The sequence below is a fragment of the Dryobates pubescens genome, chromosome 6 (genome assembly GCF_014839835.1).
Source record: "Dryobates pubescens isolate bDryPub1 chromosome 6, bDryPub1.pri, whole genome shotgun sequence".
Lineage (NCBI taxonomy): Eukaryota > Metazoa > Chordata > Aves > Piciformes > Picidae > Dryobates > Dryobates pubescens.
Window position 1 is genome coordinate 10,618,026 of NC_071617.1, and position 26,235 is coordinate 10,644,260.

Below are 26,235 nucleotides of genomic sequence, written 5' to 3' on the forward strand. Positions count from 1 at the left end.
CAATCATAATTTCCCCCCCTCCCACCCCCCAAGAATTAATACCCATATACAAATAGCATTTAGATGAGCTGTTACAAACCTCTGAGTAAAAATAATAATAAAAAAAACCCCAAAACACACCTCTCTGTGATACAGCCCAATTTAAACACATCCTGGAAAACACTAGTAAGGAAGGAGCTGCCTTTCTATAACACTCAGTTTGTGGGGGAAACTGTAGCAGCCAGGGACCTACAGGGTAGGAATCACCTCCCCTAACTTTAACTGTCTAGATATTAGATGCCTAATTTAAGCTAATCATCTGGGTTCCCTCTACAGGCAATGGAGATAAGCATTCCCAGAGGGAGATTCATCCTGCTTGTCTTAGGCATCTCTCTTTTAGATGCATATAGATGGATAAAGTCAAGAAAGATCAGTGTCACTAACAGCCTGACAATCTGTCTTTAATGGTGCACAATTTCCAAATTCAATGAAATCAATCCAGAACTGAGATAATTTCTTTGTTTCATCATTTAGTCTTTAATTCTCCCTCTGACCCAGCTTTTTCTTCAGTTCCTCCCATCGGCTTTTTCTGGCACTTTATTTTTCTTACACTAGACTATGTTTTCCTGGAACCTGGGGAATGGCACCAACATCAATATGTTGCTGCTCTACCAGTTACAAATCCATTTACATGCATGTGCTCTAAATTGCAGTAATGTTCTGAACAGATAGATAAGATAGGGTATTGATAGCGATTGTGCTTTCTGGGTCTACTCTACCACTTTCAAACGTGTAAAAATCTGTGGCAACATTAAGGCAATCAAGGTATATAGATGAATGCTAAAATATATTTGCTATTCAAAAAAGATGGCTTAAATCAAACAAGGAAAATAAGGAAGAAATATTATTAGGGCTCTCACTTTTACACGTGTGAGCCCAGGTCAACACACATGCTTTGAGGCCTCTGTGCTTCAGAGTACTGAGCAAGTCCTAAAAGTGAAGTCTGGCCTCAGCTCTCTTGCATTTTGGGTTTGTGGGTTCTCAGCAATACCAGCATTGGTGCATCGCACCTTTAATCGCCAAGCCCTTAGAAACAATAGCCGAGATTTATAAGGAAGAAGGTGTCTGAACTTAAGACTCCTAAATTCATAGCTGGGTGCCTAAGCAGCAGCGAAACTGACAAGCACCCTGTGCAATTGTCCACAGATGCTCACTCCAGCAGTGAGGCACTTAGCGTTTGTTATAACACAAAATGGATGTTTATTAAGAGTGTTCCAATGGCTACTCGAAGTGCCTTGGCTAAGTACTCGTGTGCACAAATTTCAATGTTGGGCACCCACCCAGTCTACTCTGCACCTTACTTCTGCACCACTACTAGAAAATTAATTTTAATAGTTAAAAAGCCATCTCGAGCTGCATACATGAAAATAACTCCATTTCTATTGAATGACAATCTAGTATGAAACAAGAATATTCACCTTTTTTTTTTTTCTTACTCTGCCCAAATCCAGGCAATAAATTAGGCTTCTCAGCATGACTGTAAAGTGCTGTGAATTGTATAAACAATCATATATGGACACTGAAAAATAACCCTTATGCACATTGCATTATAGTTCCAAAAATATATTTACAGTCTATTACAAAGATTACAAATGGAAGTGTCTACGTAACGGGATTATGCTAGTTAAAAGCTTTTTACAGATTTTTTTTTCTTCAACAAAGGCAGGGAGGACAAAAAAAAAAAAAATTAGCATAACCAAACTTGATTTTTCTAACGAAACAAATAAATAAAATGACAAATATAATACTGTACAGTGATCTAAAAAGAGGGAGGAGAAAAAAAAAAAAAAAGGCGGGGAGAAATGATGCATTTAAGTTTTTGATAACTATCTTTGGTCCTAAATGTGGGAAAACACATTATGTAGCACTGAATATACATGTTTGTTTGTGATGCTCTGCAAGTAAAATAGAAAAATATAGTGCATTTTCAATGTCTTCAGAGCTCACTACACATAAATGTGTGTACAAAACAAGAGAGTATAAATAAAATTTACAAGGTTTACAAAGGAACATTTACAGGGTTTTGCTTTTTCTTTTTATTTTTTTTGTGTGGATGCCCACATTATCAAACAAGACCAATTTATGACTGATCCCTGGGATCTTTCGCTATCAAAATCAATAGAAGCAGCCCAAGACTCTTTGGAAGTACAGCATTTCATTTCTGGGGTAGTTCATGATTTTCAGATTTTGTTTTGCTTTGTTTTGTTCTGGTTTCGTTAAAGCATTTCTCTGGTTCACATACATTCCTGCAATATCTGTAAAGACACTGTTCATTATTGCTTATGATAGTTAAATATTTTAATTCTTTAAAAAAAATTGTCATCTGAGGAAACGATGTAAAAAGATACTCCATTGAGCAGCTCCTCTTTTAGCTGTGTTCCTGATGAATGGCTGTTGTGTCTCTTTAAGCACGCAAACGCATGTCTGTTCAGAGCAGCAAAAGCTTGCACTGAAAAGAAAAAAAACCTGAAAATTTTGAACTGCCCCTTGCCTCTTGCTCTACAGCTCTCATATAAAAGCTCTGTCCCTATTCCGACAGCTGGACTGCATACAGCTTTAACTCATATAAAATATATGCCAGCTACGTCTCTCAGATTTGCTGATGCAGAGTACTGGACAAAAAAAAAAAAAAAAGAAAAGAAAAGAAAAGAAAAAAAAAGAAAGGAAAAAAAAAGTGATGTGCTCAGATTAAATGGTTTACATAACACTGGAGCACTGCACCCACGTTCTGAGACACTCCTACAATCACTTAGCCATTCAACGCAGTGTCTCAGCAGGTTTACAGCTGCAGATCTACATCTTCGAATATATCTCACTTTAACTCTAGTCCATTAAAATCATCTTGCAAACAATTTGCTAAAAGTGCCTAGAACTACTTAGGGGTCATTATTGCTTTTCTTTTTTTTTTTTTCTTTTTCTTTTATTTTCTTATTTTTTTTCCTTATATTTTTTTTCTCCTTTTTTTTTTTCTTTGAAAAGATAGTATATGTCTAACCTTAAAAAATTCTTTAAAAAATATCAGAGCTCTTGGCAACTTGCATTTTCCTGACTCTCTGCCAATTAGCTAGCCATGTCAATATGCTGCTGATTTAACAAAAGTAAATGGCACAAAAGGATACCAAAGCTTGGACAGATATACATTGCTTGGTCATGCTTCTCAAATCTCTAGGAACTCAAATAATCCTTCAGAGGTACCCAGTGTAGTAATGTGTCATAGAATTAGCACTAAAAAGGTCCAAATATATAAACATCATACTAAAAGAAAGTCTTTATGAAGAATAAACACAAATGATTAAAAAAAGATTCAGAAATCACAGATTTAAGGAAAATATTTTGTTGAATTCAACAATAATATCATGATTTTATCTGACAAATATATTCTTTCTTTTAAATTTTTATGTACATTTAAAAAGTCTATTAGATAAAAAGGAGGTTAGAGAGCTCAAGGTGTTTGTATGTTTATTCAGGTAGTACTTTGTTTATTGTCACTGCTGTTTTCCTTGCCACCACTGGTGGATCCTAATTCCCTTTTCATAAATTCTGGTGGCACTTAGGAGTTCAAGTCTGTAGGTGCTTCTTGTAGCTCTTCTATTCACTGCAGGAAGGACCCAGGAAATCAAGTGTCTTCTAGCAGCACTTCATATATACTGAAGGCCAGTGCTGTTCTCTCAGTCTGTCACCTCCCTCATAAGGGAGAAATGTCTATCACACTTGGATGCCAGTGCCGTGTAAATGTAGCATTTGTGCTCTCATAGTCTGAATGCTGCTCATGATTTTCTTTTGATGACCAACCAACGTGATCCCTAAACTCATCACATCCCTGGGGAAGATAAATGCGTACATTGTTAATTTTTCAGGTTAGACCGCTACTGTGAGTCAAAGCTACATAGTGGTCTGGGATACAGGTTTCTAACACAGAAGCTACACTGGAACCTCAGCTCAGTCCTGTGAAGGTCATACAGGCACTGTTCAGCTTCTCAGTGAAGAGTGCAATTACATGGCAAGCACCATGCAATTGCACTGCATGTATCTCCACATCTGAGAATAACATCGGCATGTTTTGCACTAGGATAATACTTCATTGTGGCGTTTAAGGACACCCAAAGAAAAAGATGCCTCTTGTAAAATACTTCGGGTGGTTTTCAGGACAAAGTTATGTATAAATACAAGATTTGTGGATCATATTTGGCTTCCTAAAGAGATGCCTAAAGAAACTCTTTGTATATTAACCCATATCCATCATGCAAATCGAAGACAAGGAGCTGTTTCAGTTCCACCATTAGTAGTGCTTCTGACCTAGTAGAAGTGGGTGCTGATGACAATTCCCAAGCTATAGGCTGAGATCCCTAGTGATAACAGGCAGATAAGAGTAGGGTTTCAAACTCCAGAATATTGTTTAGAAACTTATTTAGAAAACCACAGCTCTCTGAAAGAGGAATTACATGTGTTTGACAACCACCATAACAAGAACATTGATTGCAGGGTGCCAAGAAGACCTGTTTAAGATGGCAGTACCATTACAGGCCATGCTAGCCTTTGGAAAATTGTATTGCCTCTCTAGACTTTTACCCTGATGCAAAGTCTTTTCCTGCAGGACACAGACAGCCCTTGGCCAATTAGAAGGAAATTCCACATCTTCCTAGAACATGTCTGAAAAAAGGTACCAATTAAGTAGTGGAGGCAAACTGACTATTTTCCTATACATACATACTCTGAAATGGCCACATTCTTGCTCACATTCTATCCCCTTGGTGTTATTTCAGTTGGTCTAAAAAGCAGGGGAAAAAGCGATGCCACACATAGGTAGCAGGGAATTTGTCCTTTCGTGAGATACTGTAATATAACATCATCAGCTGCTAAACCAGCTCATTTAACCCCAAGTGCCATGTTTGTACTCAGGGTAAAGTTTTGAGGTTGAACATTGTGTATTATTTTACCTATAAATTCCCTAAATGCAAGTTAAACATGCCCAGTGCTAACTTACTCAATAGTCATCCTGGCAACTGATTCAAGAGAGTTGTAGCCTGCTGCTGTGAAATTATCCTTATATCTTTCCATCTTAATAGCTTGTAACCATTCGCCTACGGAGCAGAAAGTGGTAAAATCGGGAGTGTTCTGGTCCAGAAGAGGGCTAATTGGTCTACGAAGAAGGAAAAAGGAAAGTAAGTTGTTTCCAAAGAGAGTAAAACATCAGGATGTATTCAGCAAGGTGAGAGTCAAGTAAGTTTGGGGTATTAAAAATGTTCAGAGTAGAAGCATTCTGGGTATAGCTCTTGACTACTCTGTAGCTCACAATATGCACTTCCTAAGTTTATTCACGTAAAAGATGAAAGGTCAGAGCAAGCAAAATCAGCCTAATGGACTATCGTTACCAACAGAAAATCAACATTATAACCTAGTGTCACAGCAGCTGCAACTAAAGTTGCTGAGTAACGTAAAGATGCTATTCTTTCAAGCATCTCAGAAAATATAGTTGTAGCTATTCCTGTTATTCAATTGGATGGGACAAAACAAAGACAAAGAAAGAGCAGAGACACAAAGTAAGTTGCTCAAGGTCACAGCAAATCAGTCAATAGAAGAACCAGGAGTGGAACATAGCCCAGTAGATACCCTAGTGCATTGATCTAGCTAGCAGATCAAAAGATCACCATAATTATATAATCCACCTGAAATTTATGAAGAAGCCATTAAAAGCTACACCATAAATAAAATGAGATGCAATCACTGAAAGTAGGTAAAGCCAGAAAATGAAAGGTAAAAAACTAGAGTGTAGCATGTCAAAGTACATTGGACAAGTATGAGCATTATTAATTACTATTTCTACTGCATTAGTTCCTAGGGCAAGGGATGCATCATACAAAGCTACAATAGATGATCCTTGCTCACCAGACTTGATTTTAAGAAGCAAGGAATATAAAGACTGCTAAAGGCAAGAGTGCTGAAAGAGTGATGAGCAGGCAGAAGTTTGACTGAGAAATGTGTTAATTTTGTGATATTTACTTTTGTTATTTTGATTATATTGTTAAGACAGTCCTTTTTGGCTTTGTTCAGCATGATGAAAAGAGAAAGGTAAATGAGGGAAGGGAAGAACAGGGAACAGTAGGAAGGAGGAACCGAGACACATGAATTGTGAACTGGAACCAGCCACCAAGGAGAAAATCCAGAACCCAGCCACATTCAGCATCATAAGAACACAGACTAAAGCTTTTCTTACCTGCTACAGGTTCCCAGTGGTGTTTTCAAGCTGTTTGGGTTTCGAATCATTTTGTCCAGAATACCAACTATCTGCTCAAACTTTGGCCTTTCACCACGTTCCTTCTGCCAGCAATCTAGCATCAGCTGGTGCAGTCCTGCTGGGCAATCCATGGGTGCTGGCAAACGATAGCCTTCTTCAATTGCTTTTATAACCTAGTAGCCAACATAGTTAATCATTTTTCATCAAGGAACATCTAAGGCATATATATTACTACCCAGTTCAAGAAATAAAAGGGGGAAAAAAATAGAAAAAAAACCCACAACAAATCTTAATTTATCATCAGTGCTTTGAAAATATGAGTCTGTTGTTTTGACACTAGTATTCATGTTTTCAAACAATTCCCCTGACTTTATCTGTGGGCTTATTAAGCATATTGTTCTGTGTGTGCAGAACATAGCTATATTACCTAGTCAAGTGAGCAGTGGGGAAACAACAATTAAATTCACCAAGACAGCAACAGATAGATTGATAAATGGAGTCATTTCAAAAAGCATTATGAGTTGCCCCCAGGCTTTTATGGAAGAGTGTGTGGTAGAAGTAACTGATTTGTAAATGGATAGGGATCTGTGCATGCACATATGAAATACAGAAAGCCTGAAGACACTATAAAAGGGTCCAAGAAAAATGTTTAACAGACATAAAATGTTAAGAAATAAAGTTATATTCTATGTCTAACCATGTTATATTAATGATAAAGCAGCAGAAATGCGCCATGTGAGAGAGGAAGCCCTGGCTGAATGTATTTGAATATATCACCTAAACAGAAAGCTAGATTTAATAAAAGATGCTGCTAGATTATGATATGATTGTAGGAGAGCATAAATGTCTGAACCAAGAATTACACCCACCTGTTGACTTCCTTAGCCAAATCCATTTGGATTGAAGTAAAAAATAAAAACGGGTAAAGTAAAATCACAGGAAACTGTTGTAAACCTTGAGGGCAGGATAAGAAAGCACATCAGGAAGCAAGGCAGATAAGAAAGGCTTGTGAGAAAGGGCTAAAACACCATTCATGGGGGATTTCAAGTATACTGACATTGACTGACATAGCAGTATTAGAATTGCTAAGGAAGGGTGCTTGTTCCTGAAAGGTAGAGCATAGGACCGTCTTCTCCCTTGGTTTGCACAGAAAGCAAGATCAGAAGCTATTCTGGATGTAGCCCTAGGAAGTAGATATGATATGATAAATAAAGTTGGTGAATATCCAGGGTTTAGTGAAAATAATAACCTCAGATAGAAAATATTGCATAGGTTGTGTGAGGGAATGTAAAAGCAATGGACTGCAAAGCAGTCAGACCTGCAAAGAATACAAAATGATCTTCAAAAAGCTGGCTGAAATCCATGATTGTAGCAAAACCTTTTGCAGGAAAGTTTTGTGAAAAGAGGAGGCATAGCCCAGTGGTAGGGCACTTACTGCAGGTTTGTGTGACAGAATGTCCTTCTGACCTCAGGGAAGCTGCCTCATCTCCCTGGTTCTCAGCTTTCTGTCTGAATATTTAGAATGACAGTACTGCCCTATAACTCAAAAAAAGACTGAGAAAATATTCAATTCCTGCAGTAATACCCACACCTTGAAGAATGCGTGTGGTGACCTTTTACAGACAGTGAAGTTATCTGTCAGGCAGGGTGGGGAGAGAGGATTTCTGCAGAACAGAAAAATTGGGAGAACAGAATTATACAGGAAAGAAAATGAACATGTAAGATCTTTTAAAGCATTATTAAGAGGAAAAACAAAAGAACAGCTCCTTATGCTTAGAAGTAGGAGTGGAATGAAAGTGAAAAATAATCTGCAGTTGTGTAGGACAATTGGTGTGCCATGAAAAGTAATGCATAAATTTCTGGCTTCTAAAAGGTGAAAGGTATGCTTTATGCATACTACATATGATTCACTACAAAGCAGTTGCAGAGAAAACCAACGAAGAATGAAAACGCAGGTAACAGTAACACAACCACCAAAGTTGTCCAAGTCCCTTAGAACTGGTAAGCTATTTAGAGAAGACTGTATCCAAGAAGGTAAGTGATACTGCAGAATCAGTTTCTTTGATGTGTATTCTGAGCAACAAGAATGAAACTAGGAAATATAAAATAATGACTTAGCTAGGGATGGATGGAATTGCTGACAATACACAAAGCACTGGGGAAAAAACCAAAACCAAACAAATAATTCTAAAATACTAATAAGTCAAGTTTATTATTTGGAGAGAAAAAAAAGAAAGAGTTGATACAAAATTGATGCACTACTAGCATCTACTCTACTAAGAAAGGTGGGATTACAAAAGTCACTGTCTGGAGATAATGGAATAGAGGTAGGAAATTATTTTTTTCTTCACATAAGCAAAGCTACAAAGAGAACACAGCTGGAGTGTTTACTGAGTTTCTATTTCCTTTTTTTCTATTGTAAAATTGATTTGAGTTGTTTTAGTTTGTTTTTCAAATTCTGCAAATAGTTTTGTCTTTCAAATTCAAAGACAAAAAGAGAAAACTGTGAAGAGTCAAGTATGTTTCCATCAAAATCAGGCTATCTTACGATGCAAAGCAGATTAGAAGGCGGCCAGGTCTGTTCACTGCACACACTGGTTGCCAACAAAATAATAAATATGGGTAACTGGACAAAGTAATGTTATCATTCTGCTTCTGGGTATATAATAATAACAATATTAATTAATAATCACAATAAAGGTAATAAATTCGGGAACACAGCAAAAGAAAAAAAAATGTAAGGCTAAGCTGATAGTGTACCCTAAGTTCTTTCACAAAGATCTAATCTCCACTAGGCTCAATAATCAAATGAGAGCAAAAACTAGCAAGCACCAGCAGTCTACAAAGGGAATATAGTGCAGCAGTTTGACGGCTACTGTCAAGGATTAAACTGAGGGGAACCCACTGCTCAGAGAAGCTGTGAATCATCTGTGCTGAGCCTGCTGTGCCTCTGTGGGGAGCTTGCAGAATAAGTGTTCTTCTGGTGCACCCTAGCTCCAGGTCACTGCTAAAAAGAGGATTTTTGCTTAAAAAGAGATTACAACACAAAATTGTATCCTCCGTCAGGTTAAAACAATGACTTAAAGGAAGAGGAGTAGAATTAAAGCAACACAGGCTAAAGATCCAAAATCAGGAAAATTTATTTTTTAAGGAAATCTGGTCTGGTATCCATCTGGGACCATACCCACATCTACTTTTAGGCAAAATTAAACATTTGAGAGAGATAAACTGCCTGAGTATATATGCAAATTTAGAAGAGACTTATTAGCACTTTTATTCGAGCTAAATACTCCCATTGGTATATGTGAAGGAAAATAAATAACTAATCATAAGATGATTCAAAATTGTTGCATCGTAGGTTTATCTATGGTTTGGCAGGGTATGTAAATTTTTTGGGAGGATACAAAGACCACACAATGACTTGGGAAGATCACAGCATCCAAGTATATTTGACATTATTTTACCGAGCAATCGATGCATCTTTTAACTATGTGCTATTGAAGATTATTATGTAAGATGCTAAAAAGAGATGAAACAGCAAGAAGTGGTAATTAGTTGTTTTATGCAAGAGGTTCATTCATGCACTTTACTTTCAGGTTTCAATAGAGGGAATACTTTTCAAAATCTGACAAGAAGCATGAAGATACCAAAATTTCTCCCCTATTTAAAAGTTTTCCTTGAAAGATAGGTAAGGTTTGCCTTTGAGGCATCTTATATTCCTGTCAGACTTTTTTTATGTTTGAATCTACTACAGAAGGAAGGTGTCAAAAGAAATGAAACTCTACTGGGTGTCTAGGGAATGTAAATATTTCTCTTTCTCTGCCCCAAGGACTTGTTTGCCCATATTTTGACAGTCCATGAAATCTTTGACACTGAGACCTGTCAAGTATTAACAACTTTTCACTGTGCCAAACGGACTCATCATTTACACTTTTATCTTTTTTTCCAGCTTTGATGTCGATCATTCAATCAAAAAAATAAAATAACAATAAAAAAAAGACCCAAACACTCAAGATCTTTATCTGAAGAACTTTAAATGGGACTCTTTCTGACATCTTTCTTACTTGCATGGTTTTTCTTCGGTGTTCATTCCGTATTAATAAATTTGTCAGCAATCAAGATTAACACCCATCTGTTCTATTACTGCATACCTGTTGCTCTGGGTCACATATTATGCAAACAAGGGTATTGTTAAATCAGCATAATTAACTTGAAAATGCCAAAGTAGGTCATTAACTGCTGCTCAGATTTTTAGCAACTTTTTTTCAGTTATTGCTCTGAAGTCAGAAACCTCTGAATTTTTTTTTTTTACAGGAAATAAAACCCAATTCTTTCTATGCTTAAGTGTAATACAGTGAGGAGCACTTTGTTACTATTTTTGATCTTCCAATTTTACTTGAAACTTGAGACAGAAACCTACAGTATCCACATGACAGAAGAACAATTTAGAGATTTAGGTGAAGAGTGAGAGCTCTGTAACTTTTGTGAGACATCTACAGCATTTTGATAAATCTGATTTATAACCCAACACTTTATGCATATATAGTGAAACAACATTTATGTTTCTGTGATATATAGCAGGTTTTTTCCTAACACACACACATGCTCCTAGACAAAGTATAACCTACATCTTGATTTGACATGTCCCAGTAAGGTCGTTCGCCGTAAGACATTACTTCCCACATAACTATTCCATAACTCCACACATCACTGGCTGATGTAAATTTGCGGTACTGGATGGCCTCTGGAGCTGTCCATCTCACTGGAATTTTCCCACCCTATTAAAAACAACAAAACAAAACAAACCAACCAAACAAAAAAATTTAAAATCGGGTTTTTTTCTCCACAAAATTAACACATCATCCTCTGTAGACTACATTTATATCTACTTTCTTCAGGATCAGAACCAGCATTTATATCATCTACTATAGCGGACTGTAGACTTTTCAAAGGAGTCTAAGGAAGTTTAGGCTTTTAAAACACTTGGACCACAGAAACATAGATACCTATGTAAGCTAAGCTGGGTGCATTTCACTGGTAGTGCTTCTCTCCTTATTGATCTTAAGGGGCTGCTTAGATATCCGATTTACACTACTCATTAAACTCCTGGATGGCTGACAATAGATGAAGGGAATCATCCTGTTCATATAAACCCACTGACTTGTCATATGGCTCTTCTGAAATCTTGGACTGATGTTTTTAAAATAGGATACCACTTAGAGCCCAGCAGCAGGAGTGACAGCCATGAACACCGATGTGGTTTCCTGGATCCCTGCGCCTGTTGGAGCAGATTCCAGGGGCCTCTCCTTCCCTCAGCATGAGAAAATAGGTACAAGGAGGCCCCATGGGTGGGAAAGTGGAGCTGGCTCAGCAAAAGAATAAAGAGCATAGTGTGCTTGATGAATGCTTATTTAAGGAAAGTGTCCCACCCAAAAGCAAGGGAAAGTACAGGAGTCGAGCTTTGTCGCTGTCTAGCCTCAAGCCAGTCAGCCTTTTGGAGAGATACAATCTAGTCTGAAAAAAACAAAGTAATAGCTTACAAATATTTTAATTGACTCCGCGTAAATGCGACGATTAAAATATTTATGGGTAAAACTTTCCCATTTGTTAAAACACAAAATCAGGAGGAAAGGAATAACAAAAATACTGTGCAAAATTTTTAGAACTTCACCGAATAAAAAGATATGTTTTCAGAAAAATATCAGTCCCTAATTAGAGCCAGATTTCTGCATACATTTCTTTCCTTTTTAGTGGTTAACATTTCCCGAGCCAAGTAACGTATTCTCTTATCCATATTATCTGGAAGATACATTTTTCTTAGCAAACACATCTCAAAACTACTAAACACCACAGATTTCTCTTACGGTAGTAGTGTAGACAGCCTCTGGATCATCTTCTATAACTCTGGAAAGGCCAAAGTCTGACACTTTACAAACAAGGTTGCTGTTGACAAGGATATTGCGTGCTGCAAGATCCCTGTGTACATATCCCATATCAGCCAAATATCTCATTCCAGCAGCAATTCCTCTCAACATTCCCACTAGCTGAATGACTGTAAATTGCCCATCATGTTTCTGGAGGGGAAAAAAGGAGCAGCAATTCCTGTTAGTATAGCTGAGGAGAGAAATAAGAATTAGTTCTATAACTTAAGTACTCTGCATATTTACTACTTCTGTGGCAATGCATCCTGAGGCAAAGAAACTTGCTTCAAACACAAGTTTTATTTTCTTCAAAGAGAAATGTGTGCGTAGTTAATGTACTAGAAGTAACAAAACTTGCCAATCACTATAAATTTCTGGCTAAGACATGGAAAGTCTCTTCTAAGAGAGATTACCTGGTGCACAGCTTTTTATAGTTTGCCTCTATGTTTTTCATCTCTCAGCATTAATTATACAAGAAAACAAGAACTACCTCCTTTTGGAGCCCTAGCTACTGATAATTTTATTCATAGCTTGTAGTTCATCAAACAAACAATCTTTCTGTTCTCTATAAAGTGTTTATACACCATCACATACTATCTTGTACACCTAGTAAAGAGTCAGCTCTAAGCACACTCAGAAACTGAAATTGTGGTGAACTTGCACTTCTTTTTACCTTCGTTCTTCTCCTAAACACTACCATGGTTCATTTAGGGATTCTTGCATGCTGATTTCTACCATGCTGACACAATAAAATTCCCCTCCCAAAAGGCAGAAAATTGGCTTCAGGTATCAGTGGTTTTAACTTCAGCTGATGGCAATAATCAAACACACCATGTCTATGTCACATTAAATCACTTAAATTCCTGGAATGTTCCCATGTGATCCTGTCTGATCCTCTCATTTCTGGTCTGGTTTTGCGGATGTAACGTAGGGGACTGGTAGTATTTGTCAAGTTCCATTTAAGCCTAAAAATAATTTTAATTATATGCATATCATGCAAGTATACATTTTACAAGAAAGACATGGATGTGCTGGAAGGGACACAAGCATAATCAAAGGGCTGGAGCACCTCTCTTAAAAGGACAGGCTGAGACAGTTAGGGTTGTTCAGTTTGGAGAAGAGACGGCTCCAAGCAGACCTTATTGTGTCCTTCCAGTATCTGAAGGGGACCAACCAGAAAGCTGGTGAGGGACTTTCTAGGATGTTGGGTAGTGATAGGACTAGGGGGAATGGATCCAAGCTAGAGGAGGGAAGATTTACATGAGACTTTAGGAAGAAGTTCTTCACCATAAGGTTGGTGAGACACTGGAACAGGTTGCCCAAAGAGTTGGTGGAAGTCCCATCCCTGGAAATTTTTAAGCCCAGGTTAGATGTAGCTCTGAGCAACCTGATCTGGTGGAAAGTGTCCCTGACCATGGCAGGGGGGTTGGAACTTTATGATCTTTGAGGTCCTTTCCAACCCTGACAATTCTATAATTCTATATGCACATATATAAACCCCTGTTTTTTTAAAGTGACAATATATAATATTATATATCTGTCACTTAAAATATGTTTCTATATATTTTCATTTTGGTACTCACTCTAAGAAATGCATCTAAGGCCCCATTCTCCATGTATTCTATTACAATCATGACTGGCTTCCCTGAAAGAAAAGAAGACAGATTTTGTTTGAGAAACTATAACACAAACGGAGTGCCTTTTTTTGATAAAACACATGTTACTCCTTTGGAAGACTGAACTGTTGAGACAATGAACATTTCTGAAGGCCTCCAGCACTGTTACTGAGCTCTAATAAGTTCTTAAATGTCTGCATGGAATGTGGTCATGATTCACAAAATTAAACCATACAAATCAAAATGTCAGTGTGTTCTCCTAACTCCTGCTGTGTGAACAGGACTCTGGAATAATGACACTTTAGATAATATGAAAGGACACAAGAAACCTTATCTCTCTTCATGGTCTTTGAAGCTAAATGAAACTAGAAAAATAATATATTTCAAAGTATTTCATCCTTTAATCATGCATGCATCTTATTTTTTTTCCTTAGGTTGTAGCATAAAGTAAGTATTGTTTTAGTTAGTTACGCATCAGGAGAAAATCCATTAAGAGTGTGCAGCCTGTTTATAATTTGAATCTTTGACCACAAATAAGCTAATGTAATTTCTGCCACTTTGTTGTTATTGACTGACAGATCAGGTTGCTGCTTACCTCTGGTAACGACCCCTTCTAAGTGAACAACATTGGGGTGGTCAAACTGTCCCATAATGCTTGCTTCACACAAGAAATCTCTCCTTTGCTTCTCGGTGTAACCAACTTTGAGAGTTTTTATGGCTACTGCAACATCTCTCTTGCCAGGAAGCTTTAAACGTCCACTGCACACTTCACCAAACTCTCCTAAAATGAAGGAGATCAACACTGATTTACTCTGACTACAATATCAATATTCTTTTTAGGCCTTGATACAACTGGCTCTTAAACCAAGCATGTGGAATGTTCATATTTTAAAGGCATTACCTAAGAACACAAAGATAGGCAGATGCTTTACGAATTGCTACCTAAGTACCTCATGGAGTAAACACTTCACATTAAGTCAATCTACAGGAATCTAATCTTTTTAAAACACTTGTTAGTAACTTGTAGCATGTTTTTTGACGAATAGGAAATAAATATGAAGTAACTATTTTCATAGGAAAATATTTTCTCATAAATAGTAATACCATTTCTAGGTGAAAATGTGATTTTGTTCTACATGGTTTCCTTGCTTTAGATCCAGTAGATTTTAAATTATATTTTGCTTTTTCAAAAGGCAACTCTTTCAGAGCTGCTTTTAATTTAACATTGTTATGGTGTTAAATGAAGCACTACATTATTACCTTCAAGCAGGATAATTTACTTTGCAGATTATAAAATTAAAGGTGTGACTTATAATGATTTTGTTACATTAAACAAAACCAAACAAATAACACAAGTTTGAAAAGGCTTCTAAGCTAACAGAAAATTGGATCTTGAAGAAGTATGTGAAAAAAAAAATAAAAGGTGCATCAACCAGCAAGCACATATATATAAAAAAAAATATATTTTAAAAGCCTCAGCAAGCATTATTTGGGAGAGAAGTAATTTGACTTCATCAGACAGGAGAGAAAATGGAAGCATGTATGTGAGATGTGGAGCTGAATGGTAAGACATCTACCTCACTACTACTTCACAGCCATGTCAGCAGGGAGAGAGAGAGAGAGACTCCCTAACCTGCAGCCAGGATGAAAAATTTCTTGGGCTAAACAGGAGAAAAGGCTAGGAGCAAAGGGAAATACCTCTCAAAAAAAAAAAAATCACAAAAATATTTAATAATCTGGTACTCTGCAGATTTCTCTGGAGTTTGAAGGATATAAACCCAAGTCCCTCCTCCAAATCACACCAAGTTTAAAATTCATCTTCTGCTTACTTGTGGAGCGCCTTAACTTTAAGCAACTAAGTATACACAGGTATGCAGACACATGTATTTCCATGGTTTAGGCTGAGGGCTGGAAAAATGATTGATCTATGAAAGACTAAAACAGAGACTAGGAAAGCCTAAAACAGAGACTTTGTATTAGAGAATCCATGTGGGACATAGACCAGGGTCCTGAGAAACTTACATGTGATCAGAACTTAAGTGCATATACATACTAGCAAGGTGTCTGGCTGGCAGTGAACAGAGGACTGCTTGGAAATGAATGCCTGAAGAGATAGATGTTGAGGTCTATTTTGGACACCATCACTGATCCAACAATATCTCCAATAAACTCCATATACCTCTGTTAACACCATGCTGTACTTGAGCTAACTGGACAGACAGTGCAACTGTTCTTGAAGCACAGGTAAGGCATTAGCCTCAGCTGTCCTTGTATACTGCAGTCATGGTTTGAATATCTGTTGTCATAGCTATGAATACCATGAAGAATGACTGTAACATGCACAACAACTAGCTTCTCACACACTTAGTTTGTTGCCTTAACATCCCTTCTGCACTTCATTAGCAATACGGATGACTATTAATGAGTTCACCACTCACCTCATTCACAGTTCCTACCTGCAAGAGTTTCCTAAAGGATAACAATTTTCTCTAGCCGTACCTTCCAAAATTTGTTTCCACAACAAAAACAAGACACAAGTGCATATGTGTGTGTGTGATATTTCAGAGCCAGGTAATTAGGGTACTTGGCAAAGAAGACATTAAGGATTAACTCCTTTCCAGCTGTCTGTGATCTGATTTTGATTGATTTCCAAAAGCAGATCACTCACACTCTGTCAAACCAGAAACTTGAACTTCGATATTATCCATTTCAGGCCAGGATGCTAGCCAATGAACTACTTTTATTCCCAAGAAAATAGTATATTCATCTGAAATTATGCCCAAAAATGATCCAGAAAATATGACAAGGGTGGGAATACTAAACAGCCACACGGCCACTAGCTCAGCATGTCAACAAGGAAGAGGCTAAAACCAAAAAATGTGTGGTATGAACAAGGACTCCATATAGTGGACACCATATTCTGTATCTGACAGGTGGCCTCAGCAGGATGGTAATGAAAATGTTGGCAAGAAAAGCACATATCCCTCATGCAAATTGAGCACAAAGCATACTTGCACCCTGTTTCTCTGAGAGACATGGCACTACGCAACAGTTGATGTGGCCAGCACTGAAGATGGATAGTGAGACTGCTAAATTGCTCTTCTGGTAGTGTCTATAGTAGAAACTGTATTCTTCTTTGATGTATGAGTTTCAGCTGCTTCTTTTGGTCTTTACTATTCTGTTGTTCCTGGACTGCATCACATTTGCCTCTGATTTTTATCTACATCAATAGGTTACTGCCATAGCTAAACTCCATACACATTGTGCTTTCACCATATCACTTCTAATTAACTTTCTTCACAAAAACTACTGACACACATGAAGGTTTTTTTTGCTATCAGTTACACTCATTAAAGTCAAATGAAAATTTGTATTTGCAACCGAAGCATTTTCAGCATTTTGCTCAGAAGGCATTGCTGAAGTCCAACTGAATTCATCTTTGTGCTGTGAACTGTTGCTGTGCTGATAGGTTTTTCACTCAAAACACAAGATAAATCTCAATAATTTTTTTTCCCTAGATTCTACCATTCTAGATTCACAAAAATGACTAGTTAGCAAGGTAGGATTCTTATGCTCTTACTCATCTGAAGGAATAATTTTCTCAAGCAGTGTTGTTAATTTCAATGTTACTAATCCCTGTTTAAGACATGATACAACATGCGTGAGTTTACTTTAAAGAAGTATTGTGAATTCTAAGTGCAAAGATTTTCTTAGAGGTAAACCAGCTGCAAAACAGAGGTATTTCTTTTTCTCATTTTAAATAATACCACAGTATATAATTTACAGTGCTAAACTATAAGGTGATTTTAACAGTATTCTACTAATACTTTTATAAAACAGCAAGAAAGCGAGAGAACATTTCCTTCAGGAATCCAAAGTATTTGATATTTTTCTTACCCATGGAAACTTAATTTCACTGCATGGAGTAGTGCAATAAAAATGACACATATCTTATTAATGCAAACAAATGAAACTGCTTTTTTAGAGCATGAACACCATGGCTTAAGTAGGTGGTAGACAGTTCAAGAGGAAGAAAAGCAATGTAATGCCGGTGTAATTACAATCAATCATGAGAAGTTAAACAATAACTTTTTGTATTCATAAAATAGCAAAAAGAAAAATGGTAGAACAAAAAAAAAACCAACAGCCTTAGGGAAGATTTTGTTATACAGAAACAAGACCTTCATAGTCTCTATTTAAGATTTTGTGCTGCAGCCAGTTTTTCTTACTCACAAGAACAAAATTCACAGGTCAAAAAGCCCTTTTTCACAAAGGAAAGGGAGTAGAATTTCCACTCATGCTTAACGCCTTTGCTCTGACAGGAAATAATAGGTAGCAAAACTGACCCCTTTCCCAATTACATTTTTAACAGCAGATACAGAATTATAAACCCACCAGCTTTCAATGTCAAGCAAAACTCTTCATTTACTTATTTATATGTTGGTTCTTACTTTTCCCCCTGTTGTTTGTTTTTACATTTTAGAAGCGAGTGCAGCTTCATTGCTCTTAACCACTCCAGCAAATGAAAAAAGTTCTTCTGTACTTGAGGAATAATTATTTGCCTGTCATTATGATGTATGAGTTTCGATCCCAGCTAAATGGAACAGTTGAATCAGGAAGCCATGGCAGCCTTACCTGCACCAATCACACGCTCAATTTTAATACAAGAGGCATCTAGCTCCTTGGCGAATTGATGGACAGCTCTATTTGGGTCCTCGTAGGTTTCAGGGTCAATGTAGGTTTTGGTGCCTGGAAATTTAACTGTAATGATGTAAGAAAGCATGACTGTGATGAAGCAAAGGCACTTATTGTGCAGTCAGCCCCGGAATTTCATTATTCAGAGTGCTCCTCGGAAGAGTGAAGCTACTTCCACACTCCCTGAGTCAGAGCTGCTCTAAGAAGCGACATTAGTTTTAGGCATCATCTACAAGCACATCAACAGAAATAAACAATCCCATCTCTAAAAATGACTAACAGTAGCATCTGCATATCCTCCTTAAAGTGAAAGAAGTTATAAATATTAAATATAGCTCAATGGAATGAAACACAAGGCTTTAGTGGGAGCAAAAATTAATTGGGAGAAGGAGTATAAGAGCAGCAGAGGATGTGAAACTTTCTTTTCTTCTCTATGTAAGGATGGGTTATCCTGTTGTGCAAACAGCATCTCTTTGTTATCTTTATCTTCTAGTGGAATTTGAAAGGCTCCTCCACCTACTTCAATTTGGTTAAATTATTGGATGTAATAGTATTTGCAGACTGTGGAAACAGCCAAGCTAAACTACTCCCAGCACACAGAATTTATACCCTTAAGTATGTTTCTTTCACTAGAATATAAATATGTGTAACACTTGTAGTCAGCTTGTGAAGGTATACGAAGGGGAAGTGGGCTTTGTGGCACAATTACTCCCTTTCTCAAGAACCTAAGGGAATAATTTGCCACAACTTAGTCTTTGCTTCCTCTTTTTCCAGCATAGCATGTGGTGCAACTCAGGCAGCAATAGCACTCTGGACATGTAGTTTTATCCCCCAGTTTGCTGCTGATTCAGGAATATTATTCTTTGCTCTTCTAGTGAAAGTAGAAACTTCTGGTGAAAGTAGAGCAACTCAGGAATCTATTAATCAAGCAATTATTATGAAACAGATTTGGCTCACAAGGATTAAAATCTTGAACTTTAATTAAATCAGTGAATTAAAACTCAATATGAAAATGAAGGAATGTTCCTCTGATACACTGATGTACAAGAATGGGACCAAAAGTTAATACAAAACAAATAATTTATGGTTGCTTTGTAACCTTTTAATTGAAGAGAAAATATTTAAAATTCAAAAATATATTGGGGAAAAAAATCTTAGCAATTATGTAGTTGTGTTTCAGGTGATATTAGTGGAAAAAACAATCCAAACCATACCTAAAAAAAACCCCACAATCTCTAACAAGAAGAAAAAAACTTAGGTAAATTGTTTGACTAATCTAACAAATTTCCAGCTGGAGAATTTATTCTGCATGCTGCCCAGACACTGTTATCTGCCATATTATGTATTTAAACAGATGTTCGTCTTCCAATTGCATTGATGGTGAAAAAAAAAAATTAAAAATTAGAAATCTTCATTTCTGAAAATCAAAATAGACTAAAGAAAGTGAGAAAAAAATCAGTAGGGTAACTTCCTACATAATAGTGCTTTCAGGAAGGGAAATGGAGAAAGAAGCATCCTTTTCTATTTGTGGTAATGGGCCTGGATTGGAAGTAAACTTGTAAATCTCATGTAGGCCTCTAATGGTTCTTTATTCAAGCTATCATAAAACGTTTTGACTTGTCCAGGTTATCCTGGCATACCATTGTGAAATAATACTGGCCTGTATTTGAAGACATTGTTAGAAGAATACTGTAGGAGGAAAGCAAATATAAATCTGAACTGCTTGACTAAACTCTTCCATTGTACTTGTATCTTCAAGTGTATCACTTCAGGTCATAGAGAGCTGAGGGGGACCGAAAGGAACCATGTGATATTCTACTGAATACAGCGCTTTAGAATTTGCTTTAAAGAAAAGGTTATTTGTAAGTTTTTGTGTGAAATCATTGTCTGTTGTAAGCTATGTTTTTGATAATCCAATCTAGCCCCTCAGCACAGCAGAAAGTTAGTTGTCTACATGCTGTGGAACAAACATACACCAAACTGGTTTTCACAGCTCTGTGTCCAAGCTCATGACCACAGACAACACTGGGTTCCATCTCCTTCTGTACATAGGTATCAAATAAAATGAAATACTACACTTTCAATTGACAGATGATTTAAAATAGCTTAGCAAAAGGTGACTTGTATTCGGTGCTATAATTTTTAAAAGACTGTATTCTATCTGAGCTGACCAATTTGCTGGATAACCAGATTTCATGAGAGTAAATTGGGAGAACTGAATACTTAAAAAGTATCACTATGTCTGGACCAACTATTAGTATTTTCTTATTAATTTTCACATTAATTTATTTACACCTTAACTGAAACAAAAAAGCGCCACCAATAATGGCAATTATTTAGGCAGCATATTCCTTTTGTACATGTATTGACTACATAGATGATCTTTTCTTTCAAGGGCAGAAAGAGGATTTCAAAAATGAAAGCAGTAGCTCTTCTGAAGATGTGAAAAGCTTCTGCATCCATGAGAGGTAAATTTGAAATTCATCACTCCCAGAATAGCAGTATTTAAGTAACATAAGACTTTTTGATGAATTCTTTAAAATCAGCTGCACTGCAAAGTGATGGTAAAAAAATTCTTAGCCAATTACTATTTTCCACCTTTTTTATTTCCCCACAAATTATGAATTGATTGACTGAAGTTCAATACTTATTGCATTTAAGCGATTTTAGGTAGCAACACAACCAAACTCAGGAAGCATGAACAAATTCCAGCTGATTTCATTTTCAGGGCAGAAAGGTGAAACAGAAACCTTGATCTGATTTTGAGGAATTTTGGCTAGAAATGCTCATTTAAATGAGGCGTGCATGGAGAAGCTGCTATGATTTGGTGACTAATGGCTACTTTATTCTCCACGTGACTTTACATTCTGAAAACAGCTCATGCTTTTAACAGATGTAAAATCAGATAAACCATATTGCTTCCATTAGAAAAAATGAAACAAACCAAAACAAAACTCATGTATTTAAGATACAGCTGCAATTACTGGCATACAGCAAAGGCTACATACAGCACAGCATGATTAAATGGCAAGTTCTACTGATATGAGAGTTATGAGAAAAGAGAGAAGACTGGAAACCCAGGCATTGTTCTGTGTCAAATTACATATTTGGTATAATTCTACTCTGTTGTTTTGCAATTTCAGAAACTCAAAATAATTTTCAACTTAGTTTTACCATACTTCATGCGTTTGTGACTGATTCTAAATGATATATTTTTTTTTCTCAAAATTATATTACAGCTGAAAGGGCTAAAATAAGAAAATTTTAAACCACTATTTTGATAAAACTTAAACTATTCTTGTGTAAGCCTTCCTCTCCTTTTCCATTTTCAATTGAATTTTCCCAGGGTTCTAGCGTTAGTTCAGATGGTAGCCGTGATTTAAATTCTTAGCTAGGCAGCTGATTTTAGAATAGGGAACAGTAATGAAGTAGCTAACCTTTATTTTAATATTCAATATTATGGTTTTTAAGGGCATTATATTTTGTAACTATTGAGGCTACCATATTCATAGTAGCAGAAAACAACTTTTGAATAGAACAGCTTCATTGTGACCCACATTTTCTTAATCTGAGGTAAAACTTAGCCAAAGGTCTCTCAGATACTGCACCTTAGAGAGATCATTAGGACAGTGTGAAACACATATTCAAAGGAACCCAAAGAAAAAAAAAAGGCAAAATGAAAACAGCAGTATATCATACACATGCACGGAAATAAAACTGTCTGTGTGAGCAATGTTGACTTTAATCTACATTCTTTTTGTGTTTTTACAATGTTGAACTTCCCACTTGCTATTTACACAGCATTTTTGAATTTTTTATGGCTTTGTCTTTTCTAACAGTGTTGTTTTAGTGTTGTCTACATTATTGCAGCTGGGAACTTTTGAAAGAAGGGAAATAAAACAAAACACTTACAATGAAAGTAAAGTTCTTCGTCCCCTTCTTGATCAGCTTTGCTATAGCCACAATGCCTGAAAAGAAAGAGACCAGTTTGACTGGTAAATAATGATTTACTTTACATTTAAAGTCCTGACAATATCAGTTCTGCAGGCTGGGATTTTCAGGCACTGGACACCTAACTCCTGTAGGCCCTTTGAAAGTTTCAGCTATAATTCTCTTGACAGTAAAGTTTTAAATAAATCATGAACACTTGCAATCAAAAGGCTTTTGTATCAAATACCAGTTGGGACAGGTTCTAAAGAGAAAATTCTAGTTCTAATGAAAAGCTTCTATGGATAAAACAGAGGATTAAAGAACTTGAAAGCAGAACACTGTTTTACATGAGGATATTCTTAAACCTACTGCTGTGCCTCTTTTTCTTGAATGTAAAGTCATTTCAAGGCTGATCAGATAAAGTGTCAGACTTCTCCACATGAAAAAAAAATGAACAGAAAAAGGGACTTTGAGGAGTATAGGTAAAGAACCTGCTAGGGGTTCCTTTACAGCACATTTACATAGGACAAAAAAAGAACATCTTGATTTAAGCGTGTCTTGCTAAAGTAAGGAGACAAACTGTATAATTGATAATGGGATTTAAATTAAAATAGCCCCTACTAAAAACGACTTCCATTTCAGTTTGGCAAATTACTATCACAGATTAGACTACGTCTGAAGAGTTCACAAGACAGGTCAGATATGGTTATGCCTTTGTAAGTTGCAATACCTTCGCCCAATGATGAATCCAAACACCATGAATACCAGAATGATGGTTCCTGCCACAGCAACCACAGCTATGATAATAACAGGATTCTGTTCACTGGAAACAGCTGTGGCTACAAACAAAGCACAGAGCAGAGATTAATGAAAAATTATTCCCTAAAAAAGAATTGCAAAAAAAATGAAGTCAACCATCATGAATTGCAGACTGTTCACCTTTGCCTGAAACAATTACATTGATAAAGTTAATCTGAATAAGGGCTTCAACTGGAAATTCATCCAAATGTTGGAAGAGTTAGTAATGGTCTGCAGGGAATAAAAAGGAGGTACACTGGAATTGACTTGGCTATGTGGTATAGCTATTAACCAAAAGCCAGCGACACCGCCAGACACTTCCAATCCCTCTGACTGCTGTGCTGCCTTCTGTTTTGCTCTGGAGTTGACTCCTATGTAAAAGGGAAGGCCTGGATATCCCTCCAGAACTGGTTGACAGGACTTTGATGGTTCCCATGAAATAGTGTCTAACTGTAAGAAAAATGTTTGAGATGAAACACTGCCTATTAACACAGATCTCCTAGTTACTGTATTTCTATCTCTAACTGCTATTAATCATTGCAAATTGTTATTATTATCACTTGTTTCTGCTAGCAACTAAAAGGTGCTTCTGCATGTACAAAGTGGAATTATCCATGCTTCAGAGAATTTACATGCTAAAATATCCACACATTATTGCACTTTTTTATTCAGATATGCCAATGCTATTAATATATGCAAATGTATGCATGTCACATTAATGTAAACTGAGGATGTAAATACTTAGCCTGAGAAACCTCAAGGTTTGTTAAATGTCTAATGAGGGTGGCCATGTACTCAGTCACATTAAATGAGTACAGCTGTACTGAACTCTATAGAGCTCTGCTGGTTTATAACAGTGAGGACTGAGCCCAAGAGACTGAGAATAAAGGAGGAAATATCAGGCAGTGATGATTAGCAAGGGACTACGAAAATGTGACTCCTCTGTAAGCAGCAGAGAGATAGAAAAGGAAAAGGAAACCCAAACAATAGCTGCTAAACTAAATTGTAGATGGTATGCCAATATGGTGAACTGGTGGTAGTAGTAACAGAACAGGAATGTCTACATGAAGATTGTATGAATTCCATAGGATCAGGTTCCTGTTGCAGACTTAAGAAATTCCCACAGAAACAAATAGAAGAGTCTTCTCTTTGCTCTCTCTGGGGAGAAGTGAGCCAATCAACATGAATTTTTTCACTGACATTGGCCTATACCAACTGCTTCCCCTCCAAAATAACAAACCTCCTGATTCCCCACCACTTCCTCGCATCAATTTTATTTTCTAAATAAACTTTGTAACTTTTCTATGTTCTAACCAGTGCAAGTGAGGATGATCTCGTTATTCGTATGGGGTTTTTAACTGAAAAGAAAAAATACTTATTTTTGAGTAACTCAATAGTAGGATGTTACTGCAGGCCTGCACATACATACATGCCACTACTGGAACTTGAATAGAATAGAATAGAATAGAATAGAATTAACCAGGTTGGAAGAGACCTTTGAGATCATTGAGTCCAACCTATCACCCAACACTATCTAATCAACTAGACCATACCACCAAGTGCCCCATCCAGTCTCTTCTTAAACACCTCCAGTGATGGTGACTCCACCACCTCCCTGGGCAGCCCATTCCAATGGCCAATCACTCTTTCTGTGAATAACTTCTTCCTAACATCCAGCCTAAACCTCCCCTGGTGCAGCTTGAGACTGTGTCCTCTTGTTCTGTCGCTGGTTGCCTCGGAGAAGAGACCAACCTCCATCTGCCTACAAGCTCCCTTCAGGTAGTCGCAGACGGCAATAAGGTCTGCCCTGAGCCTCCTCTTCTCCAGGCTAAGCAACCCCAGCTCCCTCAGCCTCTCCTCATAGGGTTTGTGCTCCAAACCCTGCACAAATTACTGGTCACTTCTCATGAGAGAGTATAGGGGCATAAGTTATTACGACTCAGTTCCTGTAACATCACCAGGACATCCAAGCAGACAACCCCAAACAATACCAAATTTATGTGAAATAGAACATTTCCTAAAACTCTTCCCTCCTCTCTTTGAACTTCAGCGCAAACCTCACTTGAAAGTAAAAAAGTCATCCTGTCGCAATGATAGAGGTGGAAAACTGCATCCATCCAACAGGGTTTGGAAAAATACCCAGCACAGCATGACACTTAATCTGGGAGACAAGTTCAGTGCATAGAGGTTGACATATGTGTGTGGGTTGAACTGTATAACTGTCTTACAGACTTTGGGTACTGGTACACCCTGGAAGTAAGCTGAGGATGTTATTTGGGCTATGGAACACTTTGGGGACATGGCAGACAGGCCAACTGGGGGTAGGTGGGATGCAATGTCTGATATACTTTTATGTCAAAATAAAGTAACTCCGATTGTGGGCATGATCTGATGTGAATTCAGTGACAGCAGTCTGAGACATCTGCTTCTGTTCAGGTACAATGTGTTGATTCCCAATTCTGTGTGATCAACTCAGCCTGTTACTGTAAGGGTGAATTAGAACCCAGCCTCTGGGATGATCAGTGTGGTTTGTCAGAAATGTTAGATGCTAGTGTGTTCTTAAAGGAATGCTTTTGGGGTACAGGTGATTCTTTCAGGAGGTGCATGGCACGGTTACTTGCCCCTGATGATGCCAGAATGGTGATGTCAGGGAAGTATGTCTTTACCTCTGCTTAAACTGTGCTCAGACTTAGGGGATGACACCTGTATGTGTCAATGTAAAAGAGTTAAACACATCTTTTAAATATGTGAGTGTAACAATGGGGAATATTCAAACACTCAGGAGGATTAAGAAAAAACCAACCAACCAGGATTAAAACAAACAAACACCCCCCAATCCCTTGCAAAAAAACCCAACAGGATGAAGAAAAAACAGAAGCACAGCTGTAAAAGCTGTGCTGCTCCTCCAGCGACATTTTCACTTGCAGGCAACCTGAAAAGTATTATTTGCAGAAAGGAATTCTTGATGAATTCCACCATGAAAGCTTTAATGATAATCTGG

The 26,235-nt window shown here is 37.2% G+C and overlaps 1 protein-coding gene across 5 annotated transcripts in view; it reads right to left on the reverse strand.

Moving 5' to 3' along the window:
- EPHA7 (EPH receptor A7) overlaps positions 1 to 26,235 on the reverse strand; it is a 170,160-nt gene that overhangs the window by 11,427 nt on the left and 132,498 nt on the right. The window contains exons 8-17 of one of the 5 annotated variants that reach the window (XM_054162592.1): positions 23,167 to 23,275; positions 22,419 to 22,474; positions 18,447 to 18,560; positions 14,407 to 14,592; positions 13,779 to 13,840; positions 12,139 to 12,348; positions 10,903 to 11,052; positions 6,254 to 6,447; positions 5,024 to 5,179; positions 2,990 to 3,859 (exon numbers count right to left, since the gene is read on the reverse strand). In XM_054162592.1, the coding sequence (XP_054018567.1) occupies positions 3,745 to 3,859; positions 5,024 to 5,179; positions 6,254 to 6,447; positions 10,903 to 11,052; positions 12,139 to 12,348; positions 13,779 to 13,840; positions 14,407 to 14,592; positions 18,447 to 18,560; positions 22,419 to 22,474; positions 23,167 to 23,275 (1,352 nt within the window). In that variant the 3' untranslated portion in view covers positions 2,990 to 3,744. Of the gene's footprint in view, positions 1 to 2,989; positions 3,860 to 5,023; positions 5,180 to 6,253; positions 6,448 to 10,902; positions 11,053 to 12,138; positions 12,349 to 13,778; positions 13,841 to 14,406; positions 14,593 to 18,446; positions 18,573 to 22,418; positions 22,475 to 23,166; positions 23,276 to 26,235 lie in introns of those variants that run through there. The other 4 variants (XM_009909854.2, XM_054162591.1, XM_054162590.1 and 1 more) reach the window with 4 other exon arrangements.